The sequence below is a fragment of the Dothidotthia symphoricarpi genome (genome assembly GCF_010015815.1).
Source record: "Dothidotthia symphoricarpi CBS 119687 unplaced genomic scaffold P153scaffold_10, whole genome shotgun sequence".
Lineage (NCBI taxonomy): Eukaryota > Fungi > Ascomycota > Dothideomycetes > Pleosporales > Dothidotthiaceae > Dothidotthia > Dothidotthia symphoricarpi.
The window spans coordinates 376927-402294 of record NW_022985017.1 but is presented as its reverse complement, the minus strand read 5'-3'; the positions used below and the strand labels follow the sequence as shown (position 1 = coordinate 402294).

The following is a 25368-nucleotide window of genomic DNA, read 5'->3' as shown; positions in this document are numbered from 1 at the left end:
ATTTTGTGTCCAGATGCGTCCATCGTGCAATCAAACACTCCAGAGGAAACCCTGGTAATAGAAGATTCCAGGCCACAAAACTCAGTCGTATTCGCATCATCGTGCCCCGCCTCGTTTGGAGCCCAAGAGAATTGACGATGTGCTCCACCATGAGATCATAATTTGCTACGTCATGATAGAAATTCGTCTGTGCGCCAAAGCTCAAAGAACCCCTCTTAAAGAGCAAAAACTGTCAGAACTCACGTCGTTACACACTCGGAAATACTACTTCTCATAACAAACTAAATCTTTTTTCACCACACATCAACCCCTCAAACACAATCATCATGTCCGGAAACTCCAGCGTCGGAACCAGCCAGGTCTACGAGGCCGGCGACCAGCGTAACTACTCGGAGGCCGAGAAGAAGGCCCAGGAGGAGGCCAACAGGTTCCACGAGGGCAAGAAGAACTCGCACAAGGCCAACGACCCCAGTATGTCCTGATCTGTCAACGTCTTCATTTCATGACAGCCACTAACAAGCACGCAGAGGACGAGCGCTCCATTGCCAACAGGCTCGAACGCGAGACCAAGCGTGAGGGTGAGGAGGACGACCTTGACATCGAGGATGCCCGCCGCAAGCAAGACGCCACACTGCCTGCCCGCGCACACGGCAACGAGCCGTCCAAGGGCGCGAAGCTCGACCAGGAGCTCCGGGAAGAGGAGGAGGCTGAGTTGAAGGCCAAGGGCAAGGCTTAGGTGCTTGATGTGTTGATACCCTGTGTATGAGAATGGAGGCGCAAAAGCCTACCCTGACGAGGAATGAAATGAAATCATGAATCTTCTAAAGACTTTGTTGCTGCTGTGATGTGGTTGTGATTTGTTAGCTCATGATGTATATGTAAGTATGGTGATACAGAGAATGTGCCATTTTGGTGGTCATTATCGCCGTCTCCAAATAACACAACCTTCACTGATGTTTGTCCATTGTGGAGATACAATGACACAAGACTGCCCCTCGCTGTCGTGCTCCCCTCCATCTGACTCGAGCCTCGGGATAACCCCGATAACGTTAAGCCACTTCGCTACCCATCCCTCCGAGCTCGCAATCCACGCTCTTCAAAAGTATTACCAAGCTCCAATTGCTCCCGCCTCGACGTATGCATCTCCTGCCGCATACAAAACACCTCTTCCATACCTCTGCCGCGCTTGCCAGAGCTTCCCTCCGACCCCGCATCACCCCCCAGTTGACCAACACGCTCCTCTCCCACACGTCCAGAATGTCGTCCAGCATGGCACAGCGCCTAAAGGGCAAGACAATCGTCATCACAGGCGCGAGCTCCGGAATCGGCAAATCAACAGCCCTCGAGTTTGCGCATACACAGCCAGACGACTTGAAGCTCATCCTGACCGCGCGACGAGAAGACACGCTGAAAGAGATTGCCAAGGAGATTGAGGGTTTCGCAAAGGGCGTCAAGGTCCTGCCCGTCAAGCTGGATGTCAGCAAGCCGGAAGAAGTCAAATCGTTTGTTGGAAACCTACCAGATGAGTTCAAGGACATCAACGTCCTGGTCAACAACGCGTGAGTTGACTTGTATTTTTCCAATCCGCACTCAAATGCTGAATCGTCATACAGTGGCCTTGTCAAAGGCGTTGCTCAAGCCCCCGATATCAACCCCGCGGATGTTGATACCATGTTCTCCACCAATGTCACCGGCTTGATCAACATGACCCAGGCCGTCCTCGCCGTATACAAGTCGCGTGACACGCCCTCAGGCGATATCATAAACATCGGCAGTATTGCAGGCCGCGACCCCTACGGCGGCGGATCCATCTACTGCGCAACCAAAGCCGCCGTGCGCTCCTTCACCGACGCCCTCCGCAAAGAGCTCATCGCCACACGCATCCGCGTCATTGAGATCGACCCCGGGCAGGTTGAGACAGAGTTCAGCGTCGTACGGTTTGGCGGCGATGTAGAGAAGGCGAAGAAGGTGTATGAGGGTGTGGAACCGTTGACACCGGACGATATTGCTGAAGTGATCGTTTTTGCGGCGGGGAGGAGAGAGAATGTGGTTATTGCTGATACGCTGGTTTTCCCAAGTCATCAGGTGAGTTTGAGTCGTTTTTGGGAGGTGGTTGAGGATGTGCTAATTCGTGATAGGCTGCGGCGGGCACTATGCATAGGAAGCCTGTGGGGCAGTAGGTGTTTGTGGGAGTGTGGAGGTGAGATTTTGCATATAGACGGCGGGCGCGTGTCGCGAAGATTTGAATGCAATACATCAGCCTTCCAGAGGAGTTTGAAGGAATCGGGACACATCTTCTTCTCTCGGTCAGTCGCATACGACCCTAGCAAAGCCGTGATATGTTCAGTCCGTCTCTTTCTATGTGTGCTAACCACATTCAAGCTTTGCTATTGCCGACTTGTTCTTTAATTCAGCTCTTGTTCACAAACGGACTTGGTTGCCTTTATCACAGGAAGTTCTTTGTTCCTCGGTTTGATCATGTCACTTCTTCCAGTCAGGTTTTGTTTCCCATACTGCGGATTGGGACATAAAAGGATGTAGAACAAGTCGATGATTGAGTGCTAGAACTGCGTTTTTGTAAGTCGCATAAGGCAGCGTTCGGCTTCAAGTTGCTGTGCGACTCTCGTTCGACCAGCACTGACGCAGTGAGAAGCGTTGTTGTGCTGGATGCAGTGAATGAACGGTTGCTCTGGCACCCAAACAGCTCTCCCCCGAGAACCTGTATACCCTAGCAACGGGTAAGTTTGGGAACTGTACTTTCCACAGGATTCGCATATCTCACGAGTTTGTTTATCTCAAGGCGTCTCACAACCCACCACACACTCCTTCACAACTCACATAAACCTACCTTTTTCTCTCTTTCTACTTCCTTCAGACACACACTCGACGACTACCAGTACAGTCGGCCATCTTACTACCCATCGAGCTCAAGGTTCTCTAGGCTCATTGGCAGCAAGATCCTCCACCGTCAATCTCCAACCCACCAGGGCTGACCAGTCTTTTCCTCATCAACCGACGAAACCTACAGAGAAACAGCACGTTGCAAACAGCCAAATATTCCAGGAAACCCTTTTGTTTCAGCGTGTCTCGCCTCCAAAAAACGCCACTCACTGATTCTCCACACGCGATCTCACGACTACTCAGGCGAGAAACACCTCTTAGCACTAAGAAAAACTCGTACCATACTACAGTCCTATTCTTCAGAGTATCTGTCGAAGAGCAACATGGCAAGACTATCGCATCATCCCGCCCCGCTGTTGGCGATGAAAGCCCCTGGCTCAGTTGGTCGAGAACAAAGAAGTGCAGTTCAAGACAACGACGCAAGCATCAACAAGAACACTCAAAAGTCACTGAGTTATGTTCACAACAAACCTGCAAGGTCAACATCTCCTGACCCATCGCCCATCCATGGTGATGCCGATGTGCTGTTCAGGCTGAGTCGCGTAGCGAAGCGGGACATCGAAGGCTGGATTCGCGGACAGTATGCTGCTGTGGATAAGATCGGACACGAACTGACCAAACCAACCGGCACCAAGTTCGTGTTCTACCTCTCCTTTGACGACGACGAGGATGTGAGCGATGTCCAGTTGAGCCCGCGTGCAGAGACGCAGCTTCGTGAGCGCATTGAAGAGGTGGACACAGATGTTGACGCGGGCATACCGATGCGTCCTGTCTTTCACCCTCGTGATCTACCCGCATCGTTCCTCGACGGGAGTCTCGAAGAAGAGTACAATGATCGTGCCACAGCCCAGCATATGATTGAGGACAACGCACTGTATAGCCCTGCGAGTCCCCCACTGGATATCACAGCCAAAGTTATCTCAAACCCCAACGTGAACACGAAGCGTCGCCTCCCCCGCCGCAATCGCGACCCATCCCTCGCCCAAATCATCGCCAGCGCAGATCCGGACGGCTTCCCCCTCCCAGACCATGACTCCGATTCCATCTCAGGATACGACGCGGACTTCGAAGGGCTGCCCTCGGAATCCAAGTCCACCCACATCAGCACTACTACATCGAACCCCTCCCCTGCCCAGAGCAAAGACATCAACTACCATCCTATACCGCTTCGAAACAATCGTATCACCTCACGTTCCAGCCTTGACTCCAGCGATGAGTCTGAATCTGATCATCCACACGTAGTGTATCGATCTGCTACTCGACTATGTCTGGACCCTCGGTTTCCCGGTCATAGTCCCTGTCGTGGTCATAAGCAGCGCGCTTTTGGGCGTTCAGCGAACAAGGCGGCCAAGGTTCTGCGGAGGCAGTTCCAGGCTAGTCATGGGATGGCGGGGGACGTAGTGTCCTCTCGTGGTTGGAAACAGGATGTGGGCGAAATGGGGATGCAGATGCTCCACGGACCGAGTTTGTTGCGTAGAGAAGTTGATTTTGGTGATTGTGGTTGTGTTGGGGATGCTGATGGGATTGAGGTTGGTGCGAGATCGTCTGAGAGAGGGGATGTGACTGACGGAGATATGCAGATTTTAAGCAGCGCTCGGCCTGTTGTGGTGGAAGATGATGTTTACGATGAGAGCGGGTTTTTGCTCAGCAGTAGCTTCGAGGAGGATGCGGATCACGTTGTTTGCGAAGACTTCCAGACACCAGTTGGAGACGACGACACCGGCTCCGAGATTGCTGAAGGCGGTGCCGTTCCAGATGAGAACCTCGTGGACGCTCATTCCGGCGAAGTATTCCGCGGATCAGTCTCCTGTCCAAACTTTCCCAGCGGCGCATATGGCGAAGTCGAGGTACTTATATTCATCACACTCAATACTGCACAGCACTAACGAGTCCCAGACCTCCACCATTACCTCTACACTCCGCACTGGCAACGCATCCAGCAACGAGTCCCTCAATCCTTCCTTCCACTCATCCATCTTCTCGAAATCCACGTTGCTCACCCCCAAGTCCTCCTACGAGAGCGTCCAGTCTGACTACTCCCGCCTCATCGACGCTCTTGACCTCGAGGTCGAAGCGCATAAATGTGGCGACAGCTACTCGATGTGCTTACTTGCTCTACGAGAGCTTTCTGCAATCTGTAACTGTCTGTCGACTGTGTCGATGGACGACTCTGCCAGCGTTGTGCAGGGAGAGATGCACATTAACGGTCTGCCATCGGTTTCTGAGACACCGCAGGAGAATCACGCTGGTGAGATTGTCGAGGATACATTGACTTACGCTCAGGTGCAGAGTGGATTGTCACTGGATGGCACGCCGTCTCAGCTTCGAGGCGCGCCTGATTCTTCTGACACGCCGGATCACAATGGACTTCCCATCGATAGCTCGCCAGCTCATATTACTACAACAGACAAGTCAGCATTGCCATCAGACGATACGCGTCCGCTACCCTTCGAGGCGACCTCTACACTTCCGCCATCTACCATTCCCTCTAGCCATCCACCTACCACCCTCAACCAGTTGGCCCAAACTAGTGATGACACCCGCGAGCAGGACTACTCCGCCTTATTTGTTCAGCTCCCACACTGTCGCCGACGTCGCTGGGTCGACAAGGTTAGACACGTTCACATGAGGACGCGAAAGGCTACACAGAGGGTTGTCACGTCTACTAAAAAGGTTGGTAGGACGGTGAGGGATTTGGCCTTTTGCGGTTTGCTGTCTGTGTGAGGCGGTTGATGGTGCTCTGCATACGAGAAACAAGACACTGCACATCATTCAGCCTGTCAAGACCTCGAGCAGGTCTGAAACACCGACATCAAGCACACGACCAACAACTGTCGCCAGTTCGCTGCAAGTCGATAAGTTACAAGTTTGCTCCAACCCAACCTCAAGCACACCCCGTCTCGGAATCTGTCTCTTACAATCTGCTTGCCCACAATTTACTTTGGGGGGAAGGTGGGTTTGTCCAATCAAACTGGACCTGTTAATCACCTTACACTCACGCTCTACTTTTCATTCTATCCAGTGCGAATCTTTTTCCGCGCCTTGTGGATTTCCGGTCCAGTGTACGTTGTAGCGTGGTACCGGACCAGCTTGTCGTCTACCGTAGATTTCTCATCTTAATAATATACCCCTTTGAGCCAATTATCGCTTCACAGAAGTGCTGATCTAATGTCTTCGACCGTGGTTCATTCTAAAGTTTGTATAATGCTCAGCCAATGCCCATACTTTGACTTCAACACCTGCTATTCCCATTTTCCACGCACAATTAACCAATATACACTTTCATCTTCTCCTAGTCCACCAAGGCATAACACGCCCGTTCTAATTATCGAAACCGAACTCCTAAAGCCACGAGAGTGAGCGCAACATTTCGTGTTCCTCCGTAGTCGTCCAGGGGAATGACCAGACTATATGTTCGTTGACGCTAAACCTAACCCAGTAGTGGACCTTTCACTGAAAAAGTTCTGGCCAATCGCACATCGTGATGACACAATGTCTCTCCCGCTATTTTCATATTTCCATGGAAACCACTCACTCGCTTTTCATCAGTGCCATGGGTCGTACTTTCACTGAGAGAGGTTCGAAACCAAAGGCCCGCCTGCTTCCCTGTGTTGAAAGTTATATAACTACATATTTTCTTCGCACACGGCTTTCTTCAGCTTTGCAATCTGAAGACAACTCACTTCAACTTCACAACTTACCAAATTTACACTTGCACTTGCACACTTCACATACTCACTCACACATCAACATGTCATCCTTCATCAGCAACCGCCCCTCCTCAACCTTCAATTGGGCCGACGACGAATCAGACGACTTCGATCTCACAACCTGGAAAGCAACAGCCGACACCTCTGCCCCAACCGCAGAGTCCCTTGGCCCCCTGCTCCCCATCCCCTCCCTAGATGAGACCGAAAACCTGCACACTATCCCCCCAACCGCAGCGGCAGCGGCAGCCCGGGCCGCACCCCCTTCCCGTCCCGCACCTTGCGTCGTGGTAAACCAGCTCCCCGCCGCGCCCCAAGCCCTCCTATCTCCCGACTCCTCGCGCTGGCTCTGTGCATCCCCAAAAGCAGCATGGGCGTTTCTAGCCGAGAATGAACGCTGCGGAGCACCTGCATACCCAGAGCTTAGTTTCTACGAGAACGGGGTGCCGATACCGTGGAAGCGTAAGAACTACGCGGCGAACTGGCGGGATGCGAAAGTTAGGTGTGGAAGGGATTGTAGGCGCATGGCGATGGTTAGGGGGTCGGGGCTTAGATGGGTGGTGGGGTGTTATGAGGATGAGGAGGTAGGGGATTGGGAGGATTGGGAGGATTGGGAGGAGGATGTGCTTGAGCTTCAGTGTGATGATGGGGAGGAGGATGAGGAGGAGTTGTTGTTGATGCCGGAGTATTCGCCTTCGGTGAATCCTGCTGATGGGGGTGTTGTTGAGGTAAGCCTTTTGTCTTTCGACTTGGAGACTCGAGAATCTGACGGTGTTTTCAAGGGCGATTTGGATGCTGGGGTGATTGAGCTCGACGGCGCGACCCTCGCTGGCGCGGTCACAGACACGGATGCTGAGGTGTCTGTCGAGAGCGATGTTGAAGCCTCCGCCACGGGCACCTCCTTGGTACGCAACGACTCCATGGAAGTCCTGACTGCTGAAGACAAGCAGTCCAAACCTGTCGATAGTACTGTCGACACCACCACGTATACGCCAGAAGCAGACATCGTCGCGCCGATGACCACTTCACCAGACCTGGAGTATACTACACCACACCCTGGGTTTACAACATATCTCTCAAATACCCTGGCTACCGCCTACTTCTGTCTCTCTTCTCTCCCCTGGAAGACTGCGGGTATCGTTGCCGCCGGTGCCGTCACAGGTGCTGTCATCTACGCAGCTCGCCGTCGCTAGATCAGAGCATTGCGAGTGATGGCTTTGGAGAATACGACGACAGATTGCGATGGCATTTTTTGGCGCTATATACCCCTGTATCTTCTACTTCTGTGTTTACTAGAGAATTGTACGAGAGTCCTCGAAGGACATATCACCGGCATGGCCGGGGAGAAAAGCAGATCGAGGTTATGTATAAAATTGATATTGTTTCGAGTGTACAACTTTTTGAATACTATCCTTCTTTGATCCAAAGCCAAAGCAGTCTTGCATGTGTTATCTCGACAATATAGTTATGGCTGCAGTCACACCTCGGCTGAATCTTCGAAGCTGACGCCGCATACTGGGCGTCATGCACATCAGCCGTACCCTTAAGCAGTCAGCATGACTGATCACAAGATTAACAAAAGCTCAATATACTACGTCGCGACTCGACTTCACAACTTTCACGGTTCTTTGTGTTCATCATGGCTGGTTCAACGTATACATCTGTGTCGGCGGAGACAATCACGCACATCAAATCCCTCTACCACATCTACCGGCACACTGCAGACCTCGATCGCAAAGGCCTTTTCTTCTCGCAGAGCTGTATGCAGATATGTCGACCTACACCTTCCTACGCGGCGACTACGCGGGGTGAGATCGTGCAGTATCTCAAGGATGCACAACGGGGTGTTGTACCTGTGCATAACTTCAGTACTGCCTCCGTCGACACTTCAGATCCACTGGTCGAGGATGTCGGTAGTGAGGTGTCTAACGCGACGGAAAAGGGAAGGAGTGTGTATACGATTCGTCCTCTTCGTGCATCCGAGCATGAGTTTAGCACCAATGCCGTTACTGCACCTACAGGGCTTACCCCCGACGAACTTGAGAGCAAGGCTATGAAAGAAGGCTGGGTGGGAATGCGTGTTGATTTGTGGGATGAGGGAGGTGCAGGGGAAGGTATTCTGGTCAAGGTGCAGTACTGGTGGCGCAAAGAACACGTGGAGAATGGTGAAGAGGCTGAAGGCGATGTTGATGGATACTGCTGGAGGCATTGTCTGCATGATATTATGTACTTGGGTCCAAAAGATGGGACGGAGGGCGTGGAGAACCTCGAGGTGTTGGAATAAGAGGTCACTATCGCTATTTCATCTATGTCCACCCGGTAGCTCGTCTTGGATGAACCTTGCGCTCGGACGGTAAAGTCTCGAGAACAGGTTAGACGAAGTATTCCGAAGATACGGCTCATCTTGTTGTGGGAGTTGGCTAGCAGACGGTGCCGAAGGAAGCGGAGACGCACAGGGTTTCTGGGGATGGACTTGCCTAATTGGTTGCTAGCTCGAGCCTACGAACGTCATCGTCACTAGTAATACCAGCAGCAATAAACAAAACACATCGTCCATAGAAATCTAATTAACCCATCTCTCTAAGTTTCTGAGTTGCCGTTGTTGTGCTATCCAAAATGTTTTCCAAACTATCATTATTACTGCCAGTCGCCACCCACGTCCTGGTGAACGCACGCGAAGTCACCTTTCCATCCATCTCTGGCTTCACATTGCAGCAAACGATACCAGGGTACAATGAACCTGATATCAGCCAGTCAAAATTTGCTGGATTGATGACATATGCGAATCTTCCCTATGTGCATTGTTTGGCTGGAGAAGACGAGAAGGTGGAAAAGTATGATATTGCAATTCTGGGTGCGCCATTCGATACTGTAAGTTGTCCAATTCATTCACCTGATGCTGCTATAGCCTGGTTGTTGCTTGTCGATGAAAGAGGCGTACAGAAAGGTGTGAATAGTCGTTTTCGAACGAAGACGTCGGTACAATAGTCCTTGACGAGCGTGATTGGTAGGCACTGTTTGAACTGGGACAGATAGCATCCTGGCTTCTTCGTGCAGCAAGATCTGCATCACAAATACCCGGGAGTTTGTACACAGTAGGTGTGCTACGTGTCAATACCGTACTCTGTGGTCTTACCAGTATTCGCAGCTGGAGTTACAGCGTCCTGCAAGGACGCGAAACGATGCATATCTTCCTCAACTGCATCGCATATAGCTGCCATCTCAGGAGTGGAACATATGTTCTTACGAAGCAACATAGATTATTTCGCTTGTTCTTCTTCGTTCATCGGCTCAAAGTTTCTTCATAGATGAGACTGACTTGTCGGTAGGGTGTGACGGCACGACCGGGAGCTCGGTTCGGGCCGAGCGGTATCAGACAAGGCTCACGAAGGATTGCGCCTGGTACCGGTTGGAGCGTGTACACAGGTATGTTGTGTCAGATTCCCATGTCTTCGTATCCCACATATGCAAGACGCCGCTACACAGGATTGATAGTTGGTCTTCTAAGCCGCTAAGCGGTTCGGTAGTACGCCAAACCTTACGCTGCATCTCACACGCACATTGGGTTTGACTGCATCTAGAATCTGAACATATTACTGTACTGCGGCTTGTGCAAGATTTGTTGGCAGGTTCCAGTGTAATCAGAAACTGGGTTCGCGCGACTGAGGATTTTGCATGCACATGAATTTAAGTCGAAAAATGGGGTGACTGACTTAATTAATAGGAGAGAACGTGCTGCTTGACTGGGCAAAGATTGTCGACTGTGGAGATGCCCCTCTGACATTTCTCGTAGGTGCATCCTCATGCTCAACGGACGAAGACTTACTAATTGTCAAAAAAGGATAACACTGTTGCGTTGAAACAGCTTGACAAGGCTCACGAGGTTAGTGAAAAGAACAAAGAAACTTGCACACGGGGCAATACAAGAGCATGCGCTGACAAGTGAACGTCCAGGTCGTTTCTTCTAAGAGCACTAATTCAAGCGAATACATCACGCCTAGAATAGTCACGTTAGGTGGTGATCATACCACCACCCTCTCAGCACTGCGATCAACGTATGAACACTGGGGGCAAGTTAGCGTGATACACTTTGATAGTCATCTAGGTGAGTGGATCATAGTTGAAGTCGAGCCGCTGCTGATACTTTGATTTCAGACACATGGGATCCAGATGTTTTAGGTGAGTCCAAAGTGCTCGTATAAGTGAAGGTACTAACATGTCGAAGGTGGAGGAATCTCTCATTATGCGTAAGTGTCGACAAATTACCAATGCGGATGTACCTTGCTGATCAGTCACACACCAGCGGCGTGAACCATGGTACATTTCTTCATATAGCCCATGAGGAGGGTTTGATCCGCAACACGTCCATTCACGCTGGAATACGTGCGCCTATGGTGCGCCCAAAAGGTGATCTGCGGAACGATCTCAGATGTGGCTTCCAGATCATCAAAGCCAGAGATATTGATCGCTTCGGCGTATCCGGCGTCATCGCGAGACTGAGAGAAAGAGTGAACGGAACCAAGGTCTATATCAGCGTTGACATTGATGTTTTGGATCCAGCCTTTGCTCCAGGTAAGTGATAGGTTGTTTGAACTACACAGTGTCGCCATTGATATATGGCTATCACGTTTGGCAAATTCTTCAAGTAATACAGCATCGGCCATTAGAGATGTATGTATTTTTAGTTGGGTAGAACAATGACTGACGAACACAAACTGCAGCTACCGGGACCGCAGAAGTTGGAGGATGGTCTACACGCGAGCTGTTGTCGATCATCGACGGGCTGGAGGGACTAGAGGTCGTTGGGGCAGACATTGGTAAGTGTGGTCCCCTAAGTTGTGTCCGTTGGTCAGTGGCTGATCAAGTGACGCCAAATCAGTTGAGGTGGCACCTGTATACGACAATTCGGGCGAGACTACAGTTCTGGCCGCCGCCGAAGTCGTTCTGTCACTCATTGGCCTGATGGTGAAAACACCAGTCCAAGGGGCAGATCATCCGTAAGACTGGGCAGAAGTGATCATCGCAAGTTACTTCCGAGCCTGGTAATGATGAGTTGACACAGAGTCTTCGTTTGGGTGTCGACGGGAGAGGTCGTTGTGTACGAACACCTGTCAGGAAACGCCATCATGTACGAAAATAGTTTGGGTTGTTGTGCCGGTGCAAAGTCTCCAATGTGCACAAGATTACCGGTCACCTACGTACAGACGTTGCTGGAGACAGTTTTTTTGTAAAACAATAGGCAACACACACATCTTTTCTTTTGACACTTTCGAAAAGTGAGCTTCGTGTTGCAAGGTTGAAGCGAGGTCTGGTAGCGAGTGGCTGGTGAGGTGTGGCGTCGCGCTATCGACCCCACCTGCCGAGGTCAGAAGTTGCGACTTCCATCCACATGCAGCTTCCATCCACCATCACTATTCATCCAAATACCATATCTTCACCATGTCTGGTACCACAGAACAACCGAAGAAAGAGAGGTTCGCGCCGAAAGAGCCGGTGACTTTGAATCCGCCGAAAGACGACACTATCACCCGTGATTACCTGGCGAAGTGCAATGGTATGCCCCCAAGTGAAGCAGTCACGAATCAGCTATATACTCACTGTCTTTTGACTAGGTACGAATGAAGGTCATCCCACTCTAGTAGCTATCAAGGTTTGTGCCACGCATCCTGTTCGATCGGTCAGTATCCTAGTAGCTGTGTAGACTTACGGACTATTCAGGGTGACGTGTTCGACGTGAGTGGCAAGGAAACATATGCGCCAGGCAAGGGCTACCACGGTTCGTTGAACACTTGCTGTTGTGACATATCCGCCGTACACGAAGACTAATTAAGGTGCCGCAGTCTTTGCTGGCAAGGAGCCAAACCGTGCTCTTGGCCTCTCATCTTTGAAGCCAGAAGACTGTATATCGGACTACTCCGGGCTCTCCGACAAAGAACAGCAAGTTCTGAATGATTGGTACACATTCTTCAGCAAGAGATACAATATTGTCGGGCGACTACAGCCTGAGGGCGCATCGAGCCTATGAGCACATTTCATTTGTCATGAACAGCCACAGCTTGTCTACGAACAATTGATCTCAATCCGAACATCAACATTGCTCTCGAAAGTCGTCTGATTGTTCGGTGTGCATATGGATATCGTGCTTAATTCTTCAGTTCACAAACATCCCCAATGCGACTCGAAATCAAAGAAGGCGACTTGATACACATCACAACCTTACCTGAGTTTCCAACCTTGCCTTCGCTTCCGAGCCACCGGGTTTACTTGCCTTACGTACTACGTAGATTACTTTGCGGCCTTGCACCTGTCCTGCCACTCTCGAAAGTGTATTACCACAACAGAGCCAATAGAACTATGCAGCCCCTATGTCTGGTTTCCGTGTGCCAAGGACTCTGCATTTCTTTCCTCACAAGTCAAGCGATTGAAGGGCTCAAAATCAGATTTTGTATTATCAAAAAGCCGATGGTATACCTGATGCACGATATTATGATGGTACAAAGCTAATTAAATACACTAGTTTCATGTCTTCGTAAACATCGTTTGGGATGACTCGGCCAAAACCTGCCTCAACATGGACCCCATACAATCGACAAACACGGTATTAATAGACTCGCTTGCAAAGAAAAGCACGATTAGTTGCCAATGGCAAAGTGACCTCCCTGAAGAAGGCGATGTCACCCAGAAATCCTTTCGCGACAAATTGTGCCGAAGCGGCAAATCGTCGTCATCAACCCGAGACTGCCGCCCAGCTCGGGTTTGTAAACGTGCGGTTAGCCTCTCCTGGCGGCGATGCCAACGGCTGGTCGTCGAAGATTGAATATACGACAATTTATTGGCTACCCATAGGGCTGTCGGTGCGATCCAAGCTCATACAGACGGCGGAGTCGTGAGCCTTCAGCTGTCGTCGTTGTCTGGTGCAGCTATCACACTCAGTTTCGTGTTCCACCCATTGTCGTCGATAGTTCCAAGCGCCGAAACATTGATGATTCGGATCGTTGCGAGCGAAGTGGCAGTGCTGGACGAGTCGTTTATCCTCGTGACCGCAGGCAACGAAAACAACTCTCTCGTAGTAACACATCTCAGTTGAGATGACAGGATGGATACTTTATACCCAAGCGTTCACGCTAAGTTTCGAGTCAGCTTACAGGTCGTCGTGGCGGGCCTGAACATACGTTGCGTGCGAGTGTCCGCGCGTTGGCGTACAAGATCCGGTGACAGAAGGAGATACCGCTGTAGCTGTTCCGGTAGCGACTCAACAGCGTACAGTGATCGAAGAAGATGTGGAGAGAATCTGGGAAAGTATGAGATGCCGCACTTCTACCGCGCACTCATTGTGCTTTATACACGGCCGACCCACATCACCGCAGTCAAAATCTGCACATCGTGAACTTTTCATCAACCACACTTTTCCTGACGCCATACTAGTTTGGTCATTCCTTTCAGACCTCTTGCAGCATGCAACAGGGCTTTGTGTGGCACACTACATACTTGGTTGTCAACTCTGCAACGTTTTTGGTTGTCACAAACTCCACCCCCGCATCTGCAGGTTTGTACGAGCTCTCTACTTGCTCTGTATATCATTTATTTGATAAGGCTCACCTGGTCAGTGGTACTTGTCAAACATCGCTACCAGTGGAGGCATCAGGGTCTGACAGCCTGTCATGTCTGTGCGTATCTATGGCAGTAGTCCTGACCAGAAGCCAAGCCTGTCACTGTCATACTCTCCGGCTGTGCAGGTTGTATTTCTGGCATAGGGTTCTCTTGGCCGTACACTATCAGAGAATAACCGTGTCACTACAATATGACCATATCACTCAGGCACAGCACGGACAAGTCGCCGACCGCGGCGACGACAGTTCGTGATCCGGGATGTTGGTCAAGCCACTCGGAGGGATCCAAAGATCCCATCAATCCAATCGCAGAGCTAGTCTTCTGTGTTTCGTTTTGTACCTTCGCGAGGACCCACTCGGCCTTTTGACTGGCACACGGTTGTATCGAAGCATTCTTTCCGTTTGCCACACATTCCCGATCTCCGACCTAGGAAAACTACACATTGCGCAAGATGTCAGGAGAATGTTGTTGAACTGGTATTACGCATGATAAGTTTGATATATCATTTTTTCGATGAAGGTTCGAACCTTTCTAATTGCAACTGCATGTACATCCTTGTCTCGTATGTTTCTATGCATCAACACCCGAGGACCGGTCCATGTGAGCTGGGATTATCAGCCAGCCAGCGCGTGCTTGCTTGCTCGCGATTACCCGTCGCTGTCAAACCTCTGCAACCGCTCATGACGAGGTGCCCTTGTCCGTCCTTGTTCAGGATTCTACTTCTGAGCCTTATGCAGCAAGCGTCATGGTAGCATGCGGGATAAAATCCGGTCCCCCGTTATACGCGAGCGAACAAGCACATGTAGTACAGGTGACTGTGATTCACCAATAGGGGGGATCGCTAGGTCAACAAAACGTCGGGATCTACGACAATAGAGCCTTTATGTCCGGGCAGTTTCTCGATGAGATGGATCGACATATTTCTGCATCTTGAAACCTGCTCTACGGTTTATCTTTGCCATGTAAGTATGTAGCAGATTCTTGCTCGATGACGCTCACGACGCATATAGCACAGACAGTTCTGTGAAACAATAGCTTTCGCCGCTTCCACGCTCGCTGATTGCTGCCGAACTGGTGCTACCGCTTGGCTCTCCCAAGGCTGGCAATCCAACCACGTACGACGCCACTGCGCGTCGGCTTCCCATCCCTGCTCAGCCTACCGCCGTCAACAGTGCTGAGCTCGTACTTCGTATGCGCTTCCCATCTGTGTTGCGCGTCGTGCGAACGCCAATCGGGCCAACCTTCACTTGTATTCGTGACACTGCCCCCCACAAAGTACCAGCATTTGTCGAAGTACTGCAACAATCCGCCATCTCTTATCAAGAATTTCGATACTGCACCGGATGAGGACCGTATCCAGCGACTAGTCTCTGGCGATGTAGAGTCGCAACATCACTATACGAAAGCTTTCAGTATAGCTAGCTACGATGCAAATCCAAGTCTTCAATTACAGTTGATTCGCTTCGACATTGGCCCATTAACTCTGAGCAGCGACGAGTTCAAGCCAACTGCACGGAGATGTTTTCCACCAAATAACCATCCGCCAACATAACCACACCATCTATTCTTGGCAGCAGCGATTCAATCTCTCAATCTACGATTCACAACCTCGAGACGGGGAACCGGGTCCCCGAACCGCTCCTACATGCAGTGTAGCGTCCTCGCCGCAATGCACCGGCGACAATTTATTCGCTTTCGGAACCTTCATTCGTGCACCTGCAGGCTCGTTCCGGCATCCGTGGCAGCATATTGCTAGGCGCCCAGAAACCGTTGCATACATGGACAAGCTGCGCGGGTAGCCACTGAAGGCTCAAACGTTGCACGGCGTAGGCCCGTTTCCGTTGCGGATCGGGGGTGCGGTCCGCTGGTATGGCTTGTTGCTCGTGCGAGGGTGCATGGGTATATGTGCATACAGGCTGGGATGCTTGAGTGAACCTCCGAATGGTCGGATGGCGTGCTTTTGTTGTGGTGACGCTATAAGCGCTGTGGATATGTGGGGGTGTAGGGAATGACTAAAAGGGGGAAGTTTCTATTTTTTCGTTCCTCTTCCATGCTTCTTTTTGTTTTGTATCTTGTTTGTTTCTTCCCTTCCCCTTCCTGTATGCCTCTTGCAAAGCACTCGTTGGCGATGTGGCGGTCGTTTACATGGCTCTAGCATGGTCCACTGACACACATGCATAGATTCACGTATGTACATCTAGATACAAGTTCATGTCTGCCACGCATATCACATACAACATACCATAGCATACCATAGTATACCATAGCATACTATAGCATAACATAGCATATCATAACCTCATTCCCACTCATAACCACTCCAAGCTTTCAAAGACGTGATGTAACCAAACAGTGCATAATCCCCATAACAAAAACTTCACGCTCATATCCAAACAAACAGACAGACAAAGATCACGCTTTTGGACTCGCAAATGAGACAAATAAACAGACAAGCAAACTAAGCAACTCAACTCAACCCAATCCATGTGTCCATGCCCAACACACAAACCCAACAAGCACAAAGCAAACCCCCACGAAACACCACCAACACCAACACCACGCATGCATGCACGCACGCATACCTCTAACATGACATGACATGACATCGACGTGCAGTGCAGTGAAAGTGAAGTGAAGCGTAGCGTAGATCAACAAAAGACATTCGCCCCAGCACCACCCATCAACTCCCACACCAGATCAGATCAGATCGCAGATCCTCCAACCTGCTGCACCCACGCATTACTTGTGAGAAAAACGACAAAGCGATTTTTCGCTTCCTGCGCTCGGCATTCACTACCCCCCATGTCCAGTCCACCCTGGCACGAGGCCGAAAAGAGGCATTACGTCGCATGCACAGCGCAACACGCCTCAGAGCTCTGCTTGGAGAAATCAAGCAAGTTGCTAGGGCTCAGTCACTGCGCTGTGGCTTGAAGCTAGGTGGTGGTAAAATTTATTAGGCAGAATGGTGCGGTACTGGGTGGAATGGCATGGGAAACTTTTCTCTATACGACGTCTTAACGGAGGAGGGTATGCTATGCTGAACGTTTGATACTTGCATACAAATGTACATACATGTATAGTGAATAGACCAGACTAAACCACACAACACTACACACTCTACCGCCCCCCCTTCTTCGCCTTACGCGCCTGTCTCTTCTTCGCAATGATACGCGTACGTTGCGCGAGTTTGCCCTTATCCATCTCCGTTTCCGTAGCATTGGTCTTCGTCGCGAGTTTATCCTTCTGCGACGTCGGTGTATCCTTCGAAGCGTCACGTTTACGCTTCATGCCCTTCCCTCCCTTCGTCGCAGTCTTCGCCGTCTTCTCCACCTGCTCACCCTCCGGCTTAGCAACCTGCGGCAGCCTATCCTTATCCTCCCTATCCGAGCGTCTCGAGACAACATTCGCATTCTCAATCGCAAACTCCGCAATAAGCCTCTTGCGCTTATCCTCCAACGCCTCCTTAGCCGCCTTCTTACTCTTCGGCGTCTCGCCCTTAACCTTATAATCAACCGCATGCCCATTAAGCCAGCGCAGCCCCATCAGCGCATTACGATGCGTATAGTACTCTATAAACCCATACCCACGACTCCGTCCCGCGCCGGTATCTTCCGCGACTTTACTACCCGCGGGCGTCTCAAAGACGACTTTAGCCTGCTTAACGATACCCACGCCGCGCTTTTTGCGCATCTTCTCCGCAACAAGCATAGCTTCGCCGCCGCGGATAGTTTCCTCGCGGTTGAGTTTCGAGCGCTTGCCTGCTTTTACGTCTGCGGCGAAGCCGACGACGGCCTGGCGCGCGAGCTGCTTGAGGTCTTTGGAGGTGATGCTACGGGGGACGTTGCGGATGGAAAGGCGGGTGAGGCTGAGGTGGAGGGAGGGGTTTTCTTGGATTTGTTTGCGGCGGAGGGTTGCGCTTTCTTCGCGCATTTTGATCTCCGAGGGGGAGAGCTGCTGGTACAGGGGCGCGTTGGAGGCGATTGTGCCTTCGGAGAGGAGGTACAGACGGCGCTTGTCTTTGTCGCGGTTGAAGCGGGTGGTGGCGTTTTCGGTGGTGAGGCGTGTGGCTTCGTTTTTGTCGACGGCGCGGCTGAGCTGTAGGACGCGGCCGTCGATTGTGTATTTGCCTGAGGGGTCTTGCTCGTCGTCTTCGAGGACCGAGTGGGTGACGGTGACAGTGGTGCCGTCTTTGCGGTCGGTGGTCTTTGTCTTGAGCGTGGTGCGGGGGATGCCGCGCAGACAGCTGATCATGTCCTCCTCGCTGAAGAAGGAGACGAAGCCGGTGCCCTTGGGGCGTTCCGTGTCGCGGTCGAGGACAACGCGGGCGAAGCGGACGCCGCCGAATTGCTTGAAGTGCTCCATGAGGCTCTCGTCGTCGACGGTGAAGGGCAGGTTGCGGACGAAGACGGTGTACTCCTCGCGCTTGGGCTTGGGCTCGTCGTCGAGCTCGATGCCGCCGTCGCCGTCGCTGTCCGAGACGTCTTCGTAGTCGGCGTTGCTGTCGTCGTCGTCCTGCTCGTCGTCGCTGGCGTCCTCATCGTCATCGTCATCCTCATCCTCGTCGGAGCTGACGACGGAGCTCTCGGCGTCCTCCATGTCCTCGTCGGAGTCGTCGCCCCCCCGCTCCGTCTTCTGCTGCGTCTGCCAAGCATCTCTGTCGACGGCCCAGTCGACAGCGATCTGGCGCCCGTCAATCTCCTTGCCATTGAGCTCCAGTATGGCCTTCTCGGCGTTCTTGCGCCCGCGCAGCGACACAAAGGCAAAGCCGCGCAGCTCGCCCGACGGCTTCTTGGGCAGGTTGATGAAGTTGACCTTGCCGTAGCTGCGGAAGTGCTTCTGCAGCTGCTCGGGCGATTCGATGCTCCACGGCAGGTTGCGGATGATCAGCTTGGGCGTCTGGTTGTCCTTCTTGGCCTGCTCGCGCTCGGCCTTGATGCGGTCGCCGACCTTGACCCGGTCCGGCTCGCCCTCGCGCTGCCGGGCCTCGGCGCCCTCGATGCTGATCTTCTTGCCCTTGAGCTTGGTGTTGTTGAGCTCCTCACGTGCCCGCTGCGCATCCTCGACGTCGGCGAAGGTGACGAAGCCGTAGCCCTTTGATTCCTTGCTCTCCTTGTCGAGCACCACGAGCGCGTGCTTGATAGGGTATGATTCTGAGAAGTAGTCGGTGAGGTCTTGGGTGCTGACTGTGGCTGCGAGCCCACGCACGAAGAGCTGTCGGCGCGCATTTTCCTTGCCGTTGGGGACTGTGTCGCGGGCCTTAGTGGGCTTCTCGACGTCGGCGGTAGGAGTAGCAACAGCGGTGACGGCTTCGGCGCCGTCTTCCGAGAGACGTTGTCGCTTCCTGCGGGGTGCCATTGTGCGGGATGTGCTTGAAATGGCTGCTCGGTGCAAATGTTCGATTCCCAGTCGGGCCAAAAAAAAAATTGTAGACTTGTCGGCAACTATTTCTGCCGTGCTCTTGGCGGCGGATCGACGGACGCGTGTGGGGCAGGAACCGACCATCCACCCTGGACTATGTTACATCCCCAAGACCATCCGTTCACTCACCACACTCGTCATCGCTCACACTTCCAGGCATCCCCCGTTCGCACGGCGTCTAAATCTTTCGATGAGATTGTGTCGACGATCGCATCAGACCGTGACTGACGACTTTCGTCTCGTCCGAGAGAGGGCGTACACCATTCCTGAACTATCAATTGCTTGCACAGTGGGTCGTTGTTATTCATGCACGTCTCCAAAAAGCAACGACAACAGCATGATAATGACAATAGATACTATCGCATCAATTCAAGGGTTAACATGTTGAACAGATATCGTTGTATCGTACAAAGACAGACTTCCAAGAGTCAGCCTCGCCATACTAAACCCATGATAATGCGCGGGCTGGCGATCGCCCATACATCATATCGCACAAACATCTCAACCTCCATCACACCTTACGTCTTTCTACACCGTTTTTTCAAGATTCCCATCTCTTACCCAACCCCCGGGAATGCGCGACCTTCACACGGCTAAAAGCTTACTGCAACCCGCCTAGCTGCTACTATAACTAGCCTTAGCGACTATGCATGTGACGTCAACACATATTGATACACGGCCTACGTGAGGGGCAAACGCCAGAGGCTTCGCCGTTGCACTTGTCATTTGCTTTGCCTCGTTACGCTAATTTAAACTTTCGACTAACATGTCGCGTCGGTCCGCCGAGGCGAGCGAAACAGAAGCCCTCTTATATAACCATACGCCCGTTGCTTCCTCCTCGAGAGCCGAGTACGATTCCGACGACGAGATTAGATCCGTTATCATGGCGAAAATTTTGGATCATGAAAAAGAGAGGGAGAATGCTGCGGGCAAAATCGCTCCAGACGAGCGCTCGAGGTCGCTGGCTGAGGAGCTGGCTGAGGGTACCACGCTCTATGAGAAGAAGTGCATTCTTATCAACCGCGAGATCGATGCCATGGGCATGGGGAGATACCAGTGGTCTCTCTGGGCACTCTGTGGTTTTGGCTACTTGATCGACCTCATGTGGGCTCAAGCATTCGGGCTTGTCCTGTCACCTTTGCAGCAAGAGCTTGGTTTTGGTCCTGATCAGACTGGCAACCTCTCAATAGCCTTTTCCGCTGGTCTCACCGCTGGTGCTTTCACTTGGGGTATCTTGGTTGACGTCATTGGCCGTCAATGGGCATTCAATCTCACTGTCCTCATTGCCAGTGCCTTTGGTTTGTGCATCGGCGCACCCAGCACCTACCCTGCCATCCTTGTCCTCACGGCTTTCACTGGATTCGGCGTCGGAGGCAACATCCCCATCGACACCACCATCACCCTCGAGTTCACGCCTCAGAACAAGCGATACCTTCTGCCTCTGCTCTCCATCTTCCAGCCACTTGGAGTAGTCATCTGCAGTGTCATCGCATACGGCTTCATCCCAAACTTCTCCTGCAGCCCTAACTTCTCAGAGGAAAACCCACTACCCTCATGTCATGGAGTGGCGGCAGGAGTAGCGTGCTGCACCAAAGCGAGCAACATGGGCTGGCGCTACCTCCTCTTTACCCTTGGCGGTATCACCCTCTTCATCTTCTTCCTCCGCTTCGTCGTCTTCCGATTCCAAGAGTCCCCCAAATTCCTCCTGTACCGCGGTAAAGACGCCAAAGCAATTCAAGTCCTGCACAACGTCGCAAAATACAACAAGCGAACCTGCACGCTAACGCTGGCAACCCTTGAATCTCTCGAGCGCGAATTCGACTCGACAACCAGCGGCGAGCCCATGCTTGGTGGCGGCGCCAAGCTCCTCAAAACGACTTGGTCGCAGAAACTCAAGCTGGAGGCTGATCGCTTCAAGATCCTCTTCGCAAACAAGCAAATGGCCAGACTCACCATCCTCGTCTGGCTAACCTACATCTGCGACGCCTGGGGCTTCACTGTAGCCGGTACGTACCACCCCCCATGAGCAGCCCACACATACTAACCCCCACCCAGGAACCTACCTCCCGCAAATTCTCGCCTTGAAAAACGGCGCCCTACACCTGTCCCTGCGCTACACATACCGCTCATACATCTACATCTACCTCCCCGGCGTCGTCGGCGTCCTCCTCGGCGCGCTCGCCTACCGCGCACCCTTCGTCGGCCGCAAATGGACCATGGTCATCTCGTCCGCACTAATGGGCATCTCCATCTTCATCTTCAGCACAGTCAACGACGCGGCGTCCAACATCGGGCTGAACGTCATGGAGTACTTCTTCCAGAGCATGTTCAACGCCGTGCTGTACGGATGGACACCCGAGGCTTTCCCCGCCCCGATTCGCGGCACAGCGTGTGGTGTGGCGAGTTTCTGGGGCAGGTTGTTCGGTATTGTGAGCCCGCTTATCGCCCAGCATTTGTATGCGGGGAGTGGCGATGGGAATCGGGATATCAACTCTGTGCTTTATCTGGCGGGTGGGGTTACCCTCGGGTGCGTGATTACGACGGCGTTGTTGCCCACGCGGTTGTTGGGGAAGCAGAGTTTGTAGAGCGGTGGGGGTGGAACTATCGCGTGAAAAAACTTTTCTTTTTTTTGGTTCGCTGGTAGAGTGGGTGCGTGTCTTGTCTTGTCTTTGGGGAGAGGTGAGGGGTTCGTCGGTTTCTTTATACCCTTATATATGCTCCTCCGCGGTTTTTTTCATAGAGTCTATATACATCGTCTTCTCTTTGGCGTGTTGGGATCAGCCGTGTGTGGGGAACTTGGTATGTTCTTGTATATCCCTCTATCTCTCTGCTGCACACCATCTTCCTCCCATTACATTACGTATACTCCCACGAATAGTTAGTATCACATCCAACCCAACAGCCCATTGTAACGGAACTGAGTGATTGATTCATACACCCGCTCACCATCACATATCTTTCCATCAGACCAAGCACAGCATTCCTCGAAAACGACAAGGTATGCAATGCTGCAACATTTCATGTAAGACGCGCTGAGTCCGCAAGAGCTGATGTACAATCACACCTCCACGCCAGGGAACTGCTCAATAGCGACTTGGGCATGAGATTGAGGATGAGGATTATGGCTGAGTAGGTCGGGCGGATGTACACGATATATAATTTATCATTTGTTAGATGAGGGGTTGGGGTTGGATTTAGCAGGATTATGTGCGGAGTATGGGTACATGTTTTCTAACTTCATCATGCGGATGGGCTTGGGGCGAGTTAGTGTATACGGGGGCTGTTAAGTGACTGCTGTACTGATCATGTTGATGTGTCGCGTAGGTGGGTTGGAGGGAGTATTGAGGGTAGGTAGGGCTGGAGTATCTAGTGCGTGAACTATCTTATCTGTTTCTCTGAAGTGCGGGGGAGTGCGTACTGGTCTGGTTTGAGAGAGCGTTAGGTGCTGTGTGTCTTGTCTTACGAGAAGATTTTGTTTTATGGACTGCTGATGTTGTGTTGTTGGGGGTTGTGGTTGTGCATAGATTGATGAGGGGACTGGAGAATCGGATGTGACTTCTACTGATAGTGTTTGAGAGAGCTTGCTTGTGTAGTTCCAGATAATAGAAATCGGTGAGTCTGCGAGATTTCATCCGGGTCAGTGTATTTTCGTCGAACTGATGGTACGTGGTTTTTTTCGCCTCTTTTCTCAAGATCGCGAATCTGCAACAAGTTCAGACATGGAGGCTCTTTATATCGTAGTGTATTCAGACCTATGCTGATCAGATTGGCCTTCGCAGTGGGGTGTTAAGAAGTAGGGTCTGATCTTGATTATCCACCTTCTCCCAATCGGTTTGTGGTTATGAGCTCAACTGATTCTTAGCAGAAAACGCATTGATGGGATGGAGAAAATATTGCAGGACAAACGGTTGTGATGGAAAGGTCGGATTATGAGCGCATAACATCGACTGAGAGGAGTTTGAAATTGAAATTGAAATTGCGAGGATATGAGACCGAAGCATGTGTTGAGTGATGAATAGAAGCAAGACGATGGCATTGTATTGTAATTTTTACCACAAGTACAAAGCATCTGCCATATCTCGGTATCTGAATATGTTCTTGAACGGGCCAGACGTGTTGGCACGGCCTCTACAAAAGACAGGGCATGGCTGACAGCTGAGAAGACCAAATTATAGAATCCGAGTACGACTGTGCCTCCTCATCGCAGATGGCAACGGTTTTGAAGAAGTGCAACGCTTACAACTGTCATGCATCGAAAACTACAAAACAATAAACAACATTGCACACAGAGAGTCAAGTTGTGGCAATGGTGATGTTGCAGAAAGCTAGGCACAAGACTAGTCCCAAATCAGGACTAACGCAGACCTCTCGGTTGCGCGGGTTTTTCCTCGCCGGTCGCCCACAGTCTGAACTTCAATATCGCCAAATCGACATCAACTCTCGTCGTCACCGCTAACCCGCAGCAAACCTCAAGATGAAGTACATGTACGTCTCTCTCCCGATCCCGAGTCTCGAAACGCCGCATCGCACGATCACACACGCACAATTATGGCACTGGACGCATCCCCAGCCAAGCTCGACTCGCCAAACCGCAGAATACATGGAACAGGACTGACAATCGCGTAACAGCCACTCCGAGGAACTGCTCGATATCCCCGAGGGGGTCAAGGTCGCCATCAAGACCAGGAACGTCGTTGTTGAGGGTGAGTGCGCAACTGCGAGGAAGGAACGAGAATTGGCAGGCTAACACAGTGGACAGGTCCCCGAGTACGTTGACCGTGAAAAACCTCGAAGACGCCATACTCACAGTCTGCAGGGCAAGCTCACAAAGTCCCTCGGCCACTTGGCGGTCAGCTTCACGCACGTATGTTCAGATTCGAGACGGCGCATTGGGAACACGGACTAAGAATGGAACAGCCCAAGGCGAATGTCATCAAGATCGAGCTCCACCACGGCTCGCGCAAGAGCGTCGCCACACTCCGAACCGTCCGCACTCTCATTGTACGTCGCACACGGGTTGCTTTGGAATCACGTCAGAGGAGGAACCGGGCTGACTGGCAGTAGAACAACTTGATCATCGGTGTCACCAAGGGATACAAGTACAAGTGAGTTGGCAAAACAACCTGTTGGAAGATATATGCTAACAATGTGTCAGGATGCGTTACGTATATGCCCAGTATGTGTTACCCGCACCAGCCGAACCCGACCCCATCTCTCCGACCATGTCCAACTCGCAATCCGCGCCAGCACCCCACTAACACCACATGCAGTTTCCCCATCAACGTAAACATTGAGAAGAACAAGGAGACGGACCAGTTCGAGGTTGAGATCAGGAACTTCATCGGCGAGAAGCGCGTACGAAGGGTCGTGATGAGGGCTGGTGTCGATGTCGAGCCATCCAAGAACCAGAAGGATGAGCTCCTCCTGTTCGGAAACGTAAGCGCGCTCGTGCAGTCTGTATTGTTTTGCCGTACTAACGGGCCTCCAGTCTCTCGAAGATGTTTCCCAGAGCGCCGCCGATATTCAGCAGAGCTGCCAGGTCCGCAACAAGGATATCCGAAAGTTCTTGGACGGTATCTACGTGTCGGAGAAGGGCAACCTTACGGAGGCTGCATAGACGATCTCGGGGAGTACGGGTTTCTTTACGGGCATATGAACAACTATGAGCTTCTCTGCATCACGGACTGCGGTTGGCGCCTTGGGGGTTAAAGCTCTAAAATGATGTTCAATA

At 51.7% G+C, this 25368-nt stretch overlaps 12 protein-coding genes across 12 annotated transcripts; 10 read left to right on the top strand and 2 right to left on the bottom strand.

Moving 5' to 3' along the window:
* The first annotated feature begins 254 nt into the window (after positions 1–254).
* P153DRAFT_340095 (uncharacterized protein) lies at positions 255–792 on the top strand. The gene is made up of 2 exons (XM_033665858.1): positions 255–471; positions 528–792. Exons 1-2 carry the CDS (start codon positions 327–329, stop codon positions 734–736), a joined length of 354 nt encoding a protein of 117 aa, XP_033523730.1. The 5' UTR covers positions 255–326; the 3' UTR covers positions 737–792.
* Positions 793–1257: 465 nt separating this feature from the next.
* P153DRAFT_385551 (NADP-dependent l-serine/l-allo-threonine dehydrogenase-like protein ydfg) lies at positions 1258–2180 on the top strand (the record flags this gene model as incomplete). Its single annotated transcript, XM_033670438.1, has 3 exons — positions 1258–1559; positions 1614–2085; positions 2139–2180. 3 exons carry the CDS (start codon positions 1258–1260, stop codon positions 2178–2180), a joined length of 816 nt encoding a protein of 271 aa, XP_033523729.1.
* Positions 2181–4193: 2013 nt separating this feature from the next.
* On the top strand, positions 4194–5990 carry P153DRAFT_396619 (uncharacterized protein). Its single transcript, XM_033671498.1, has 3 exons — positions 4194–4430; positions 4482–4748; positions 4798–5990. Exons 1-3 carry the CDS (start codon positions 4287–4289, stop codon positions 5623–5625), a joined length of 1239 nt encoding a protein of 412 aa, XP_033523728.1. The 5' UTR covers positions 4194–4286; the 3' UTR covers positions 5626–5990.
* A 662-nt stretch (positions 5991–6652) lies between these two features.
* On the top strand, positions 6653–7801 carry P153DRAFT_385549 (uncharacterized protein; the record flags this gene model as incomplete). The annotated part of the gene is made up of 1 exon (XM_033670437.1): positions 6653–7801. One exon carries the CDS (start codon positions 6653–6655, stop codon positions 7799–7801), a length of 1149 nt encoding a protein of 382 aa, XP_033523727.1.
* A 372-nt stretch (positions 7802–8173) lies between these two features.
* Positions 8174–9154, top strand: P153DRAFT_366743 (uncharacterized protein). Its single transcript, XM_033668116.1, has one exon. The coding sequence runs from the start codon at positions 8248–8250 to the stop codon at positions 8890–8892; it is 645 nt and encodes a 214-aa protein (XP_033523726.1). The 5' UTR covers positions 8174–8247; the 3' UTR covers positions 8893–9154.
* A 34-nt stretch (positions 9155–9188) lies between these two features.
* P153DRAFT_316195 (Arginase/deacetylase) lies at positions 9189–11858 on the top strand. The gene is made up of 10 exons (XM_033664983.1): positions 9189–9479; positions 9938–10034; positions 10333–10397; positions 10450–10491; positions 10563–10713; positions 10764–10787; positions 10834–10855; positions 10912–11180; positions 11330–11425; positions 11488–11858. The coding sequence occupies exons 1-10, from the start codon at positions 9225–9227 to the stop codon at positions 11607–11609; spliced, it is 1143 nt and encodes a 380-aa protein (XP_033523725.1). The 5' UTR covers positions 9189–9224; the 3' UTR covers positions 11610–11858.
* Positions 11859–12047: 189 nt separating this feature from the next.
* Positions 12048–12904, top strand: P153DRAFT_340087 (cytochrome b5; the record flags this gene model as incomplete). The annotated part of the gene is made up of 4 exons (XM_033665857.1): positions 12048–12162; positions 12221–12258; positions 12327–12384; positions 12449–12904. The coding sequence occupies 4 exons, from the start codon at positions 12048–12050 to the stop codon at positions 12631–12633; spliced, it is 396 nt and encodes a 131-aa protein (XP_033523724.1). The 3' UTR covers positions 12634–12904.
* A 370-nt stretch (positions 12905–13274) lies between these two features.
* P153DRAFT_17835 (uncharacterized protein) lies at positions 13275–13726 on the bottom strand. Its single transcript, XM_033662349.1, has one exon. It carries the CDS (start codon positions 13684–13686, stop codon positions 13438–13440), a length of 249 nt encoding a protein of 82 aa, XP_033523723.1. The 5' UTR covers positions 13687–13726; the 3' UTR covers positions 13275–13437.
* A 224-nt stretch (positions 13727–13950) lies between these two features.
* P153DRAFT_17763 (uncharacterized protein) lies at positions 13951–14570 on the top strand. The gene has a single exon (XM_033662345.1). The coding sequence runs from the start codon at positions 14064–14066 to the stop codon at positions 14469–14471; it is 408 nt and encodes a 135-aa protein (XP_033523722.1). The 5' UTR covers positions 13951–14063; the 3' UTR covers positions 14472–14570.
* Positions 14571–17254: 2684 nt separating this feature from the next.
* On the bottom strand, positions 17255–19615 carry P153DRAFT_366740 (RNA-binding domain-containing protein). The gene has a single exon (XM_033668115.1). It carries the CDS (start codon positions 19572–19574, stop codon positions 17337–17339), a length of 2238 nt encoding a protein of 745 aa, XP_033523721.1. The 5' UTR covers positions 19575–19615; the 3' UTR covers positions 17255–17336.
* Positions 19616–20520: 905 nt separating this feature from the next.
* Positions 20521–22222, top strand: P153DRAFT_375831 (MFS general substrate transporter; the record flags this gene model as incomplete). The annotated part of the gene is made up of 2 exons (XM_033669608.1): positions 20521–21643; positions 21693–22222. The coding sequence occupies 2 exons, from the start codon at positions 20521–20523 to the stop codon at positions 22220–22222; spliced, it is 1653 nt and encodes a 550-aa protein (XP_033523720.1).
* A 1889-nt stretch (positions 22223–24111) lies between these two features.
* Positions 24112–25254, top strand: P153DRAFT_356919 (ribosomal protein L6; the record flags this gene model as incomplete). The annotated part of the gene is made up of 9 exons (XM_033666688.1): positions 24112–24122; positions 24267–24340; positions 24397–24404; positions 24454–24501; positions 24555–24638; positions 24702–24742; positions 24793–24813; positions 24908–25073; positions 25126–25254. 9 exons carry the CDS (start codon positions 24112–24114, stop codon positions 25252–25254), a joined length of 582 nt encoding a protein of 193 aa, XP_033523719.1.
* Positions 25255–25368: the final 114 nt, after the last annotated feature.

What these genes read in the sequence shown, in the direction of transcription:
- P153DRAFT_340095 (XM_033665858.1), top strand. Translation starts at nt 327, where the DNA reads ATGTCCGGAAACTCCAGCGTCGGAACCAGCCAGGTCTACGAGGCCGGC. An exon ending in GCACAAGGCCAACGACCCCA is followed by an intron (nt 472 to 527) that starts GTATGTCCTGAT and finishes ACAAGCACGCAG; the next exon opens with AGGACGAGCGCTCCATTGCC.
- P153DRAFT_396619 (XM_033671498.1), top strand. Translation starts at nt 4,287, where the DNA reads ATGGCGGGGGACGTAGTGTCCTCTCGTGGTTGGAAACAGGATGTGGGC. An exon ending in GGGATGCTGATGGGATTGAG is followed by an intron (nt 4,431 to 4,481) that starts GTTGGTGCGAGA and finishes GGAGATATGCAG; the next exon opens with ATTTTAAGCAGCGCTCGGCC. An exon ending in GCGCATATGGCGAAGTCGAG is followed by an intron (nt 4,749 to 4,797) that starts GTACTTATATTC and finishes AACGAGTCCCAG; the next exon opens with ACCTCCACCATTACCTCTAC.
- P153DRAFT_366743 (XM_033668116.1), top strand. Translation starts at nt 8,248, where the DNA reads ATGGCTGGTTCAACGTATACATCTGTGTCGGCGGAGACAATCACGCAC.
- P153DRAFT_316195 (XM_033664983.1), top strand. Translation starts at nt 9,225, where the DNA reads ATGTTTTCCAAACTATCATTATTACTGCCAGTCGCCACCCACGTCCTG. An exon ending in TGGGTGCGCCATTCGATACT is followed by an intron (nt 9,480 to 9,937) that starts GTAAGTTGTCCA and finishes ACTTGTCGGTAG; the next exon opens with GGTGTGACGGCACGACCGGG. An exon ending in GGATCCAGCCTTTGCTCCAG is followed by an intron (nt 11,181 to 11,329) that starts GTAAGTGATAGG and finishes CACAAACTGCAG; the next exon opens with CTACCGGGACCGCAGAAGTT.
- P153DRAFT_17835 (XM_033662349.1), bottom strand. Translation starts at nt 13,686, where the DNA reads ATGTGTTACTACGAGAGAGTTGTTTTCGTTGCCTGCGGTCACGAGGAT.
- P153DRAFT_17763 (XM_033662345.1), top strand. Translation starts at nt 14,064, where the DNA reads ATGCAACAGGGCTTTGTGTGGCACACTACATACTTGGTTGTCAACTCT.
- P153DRAFT_366740 (XM_033668115.1), bottom strand. Translation starts at nt 19,574, where the DNA reads ATGGCACCCCGCAGGAAGCGACAACGTCTCTCGGAAGACGGCGCCGAA.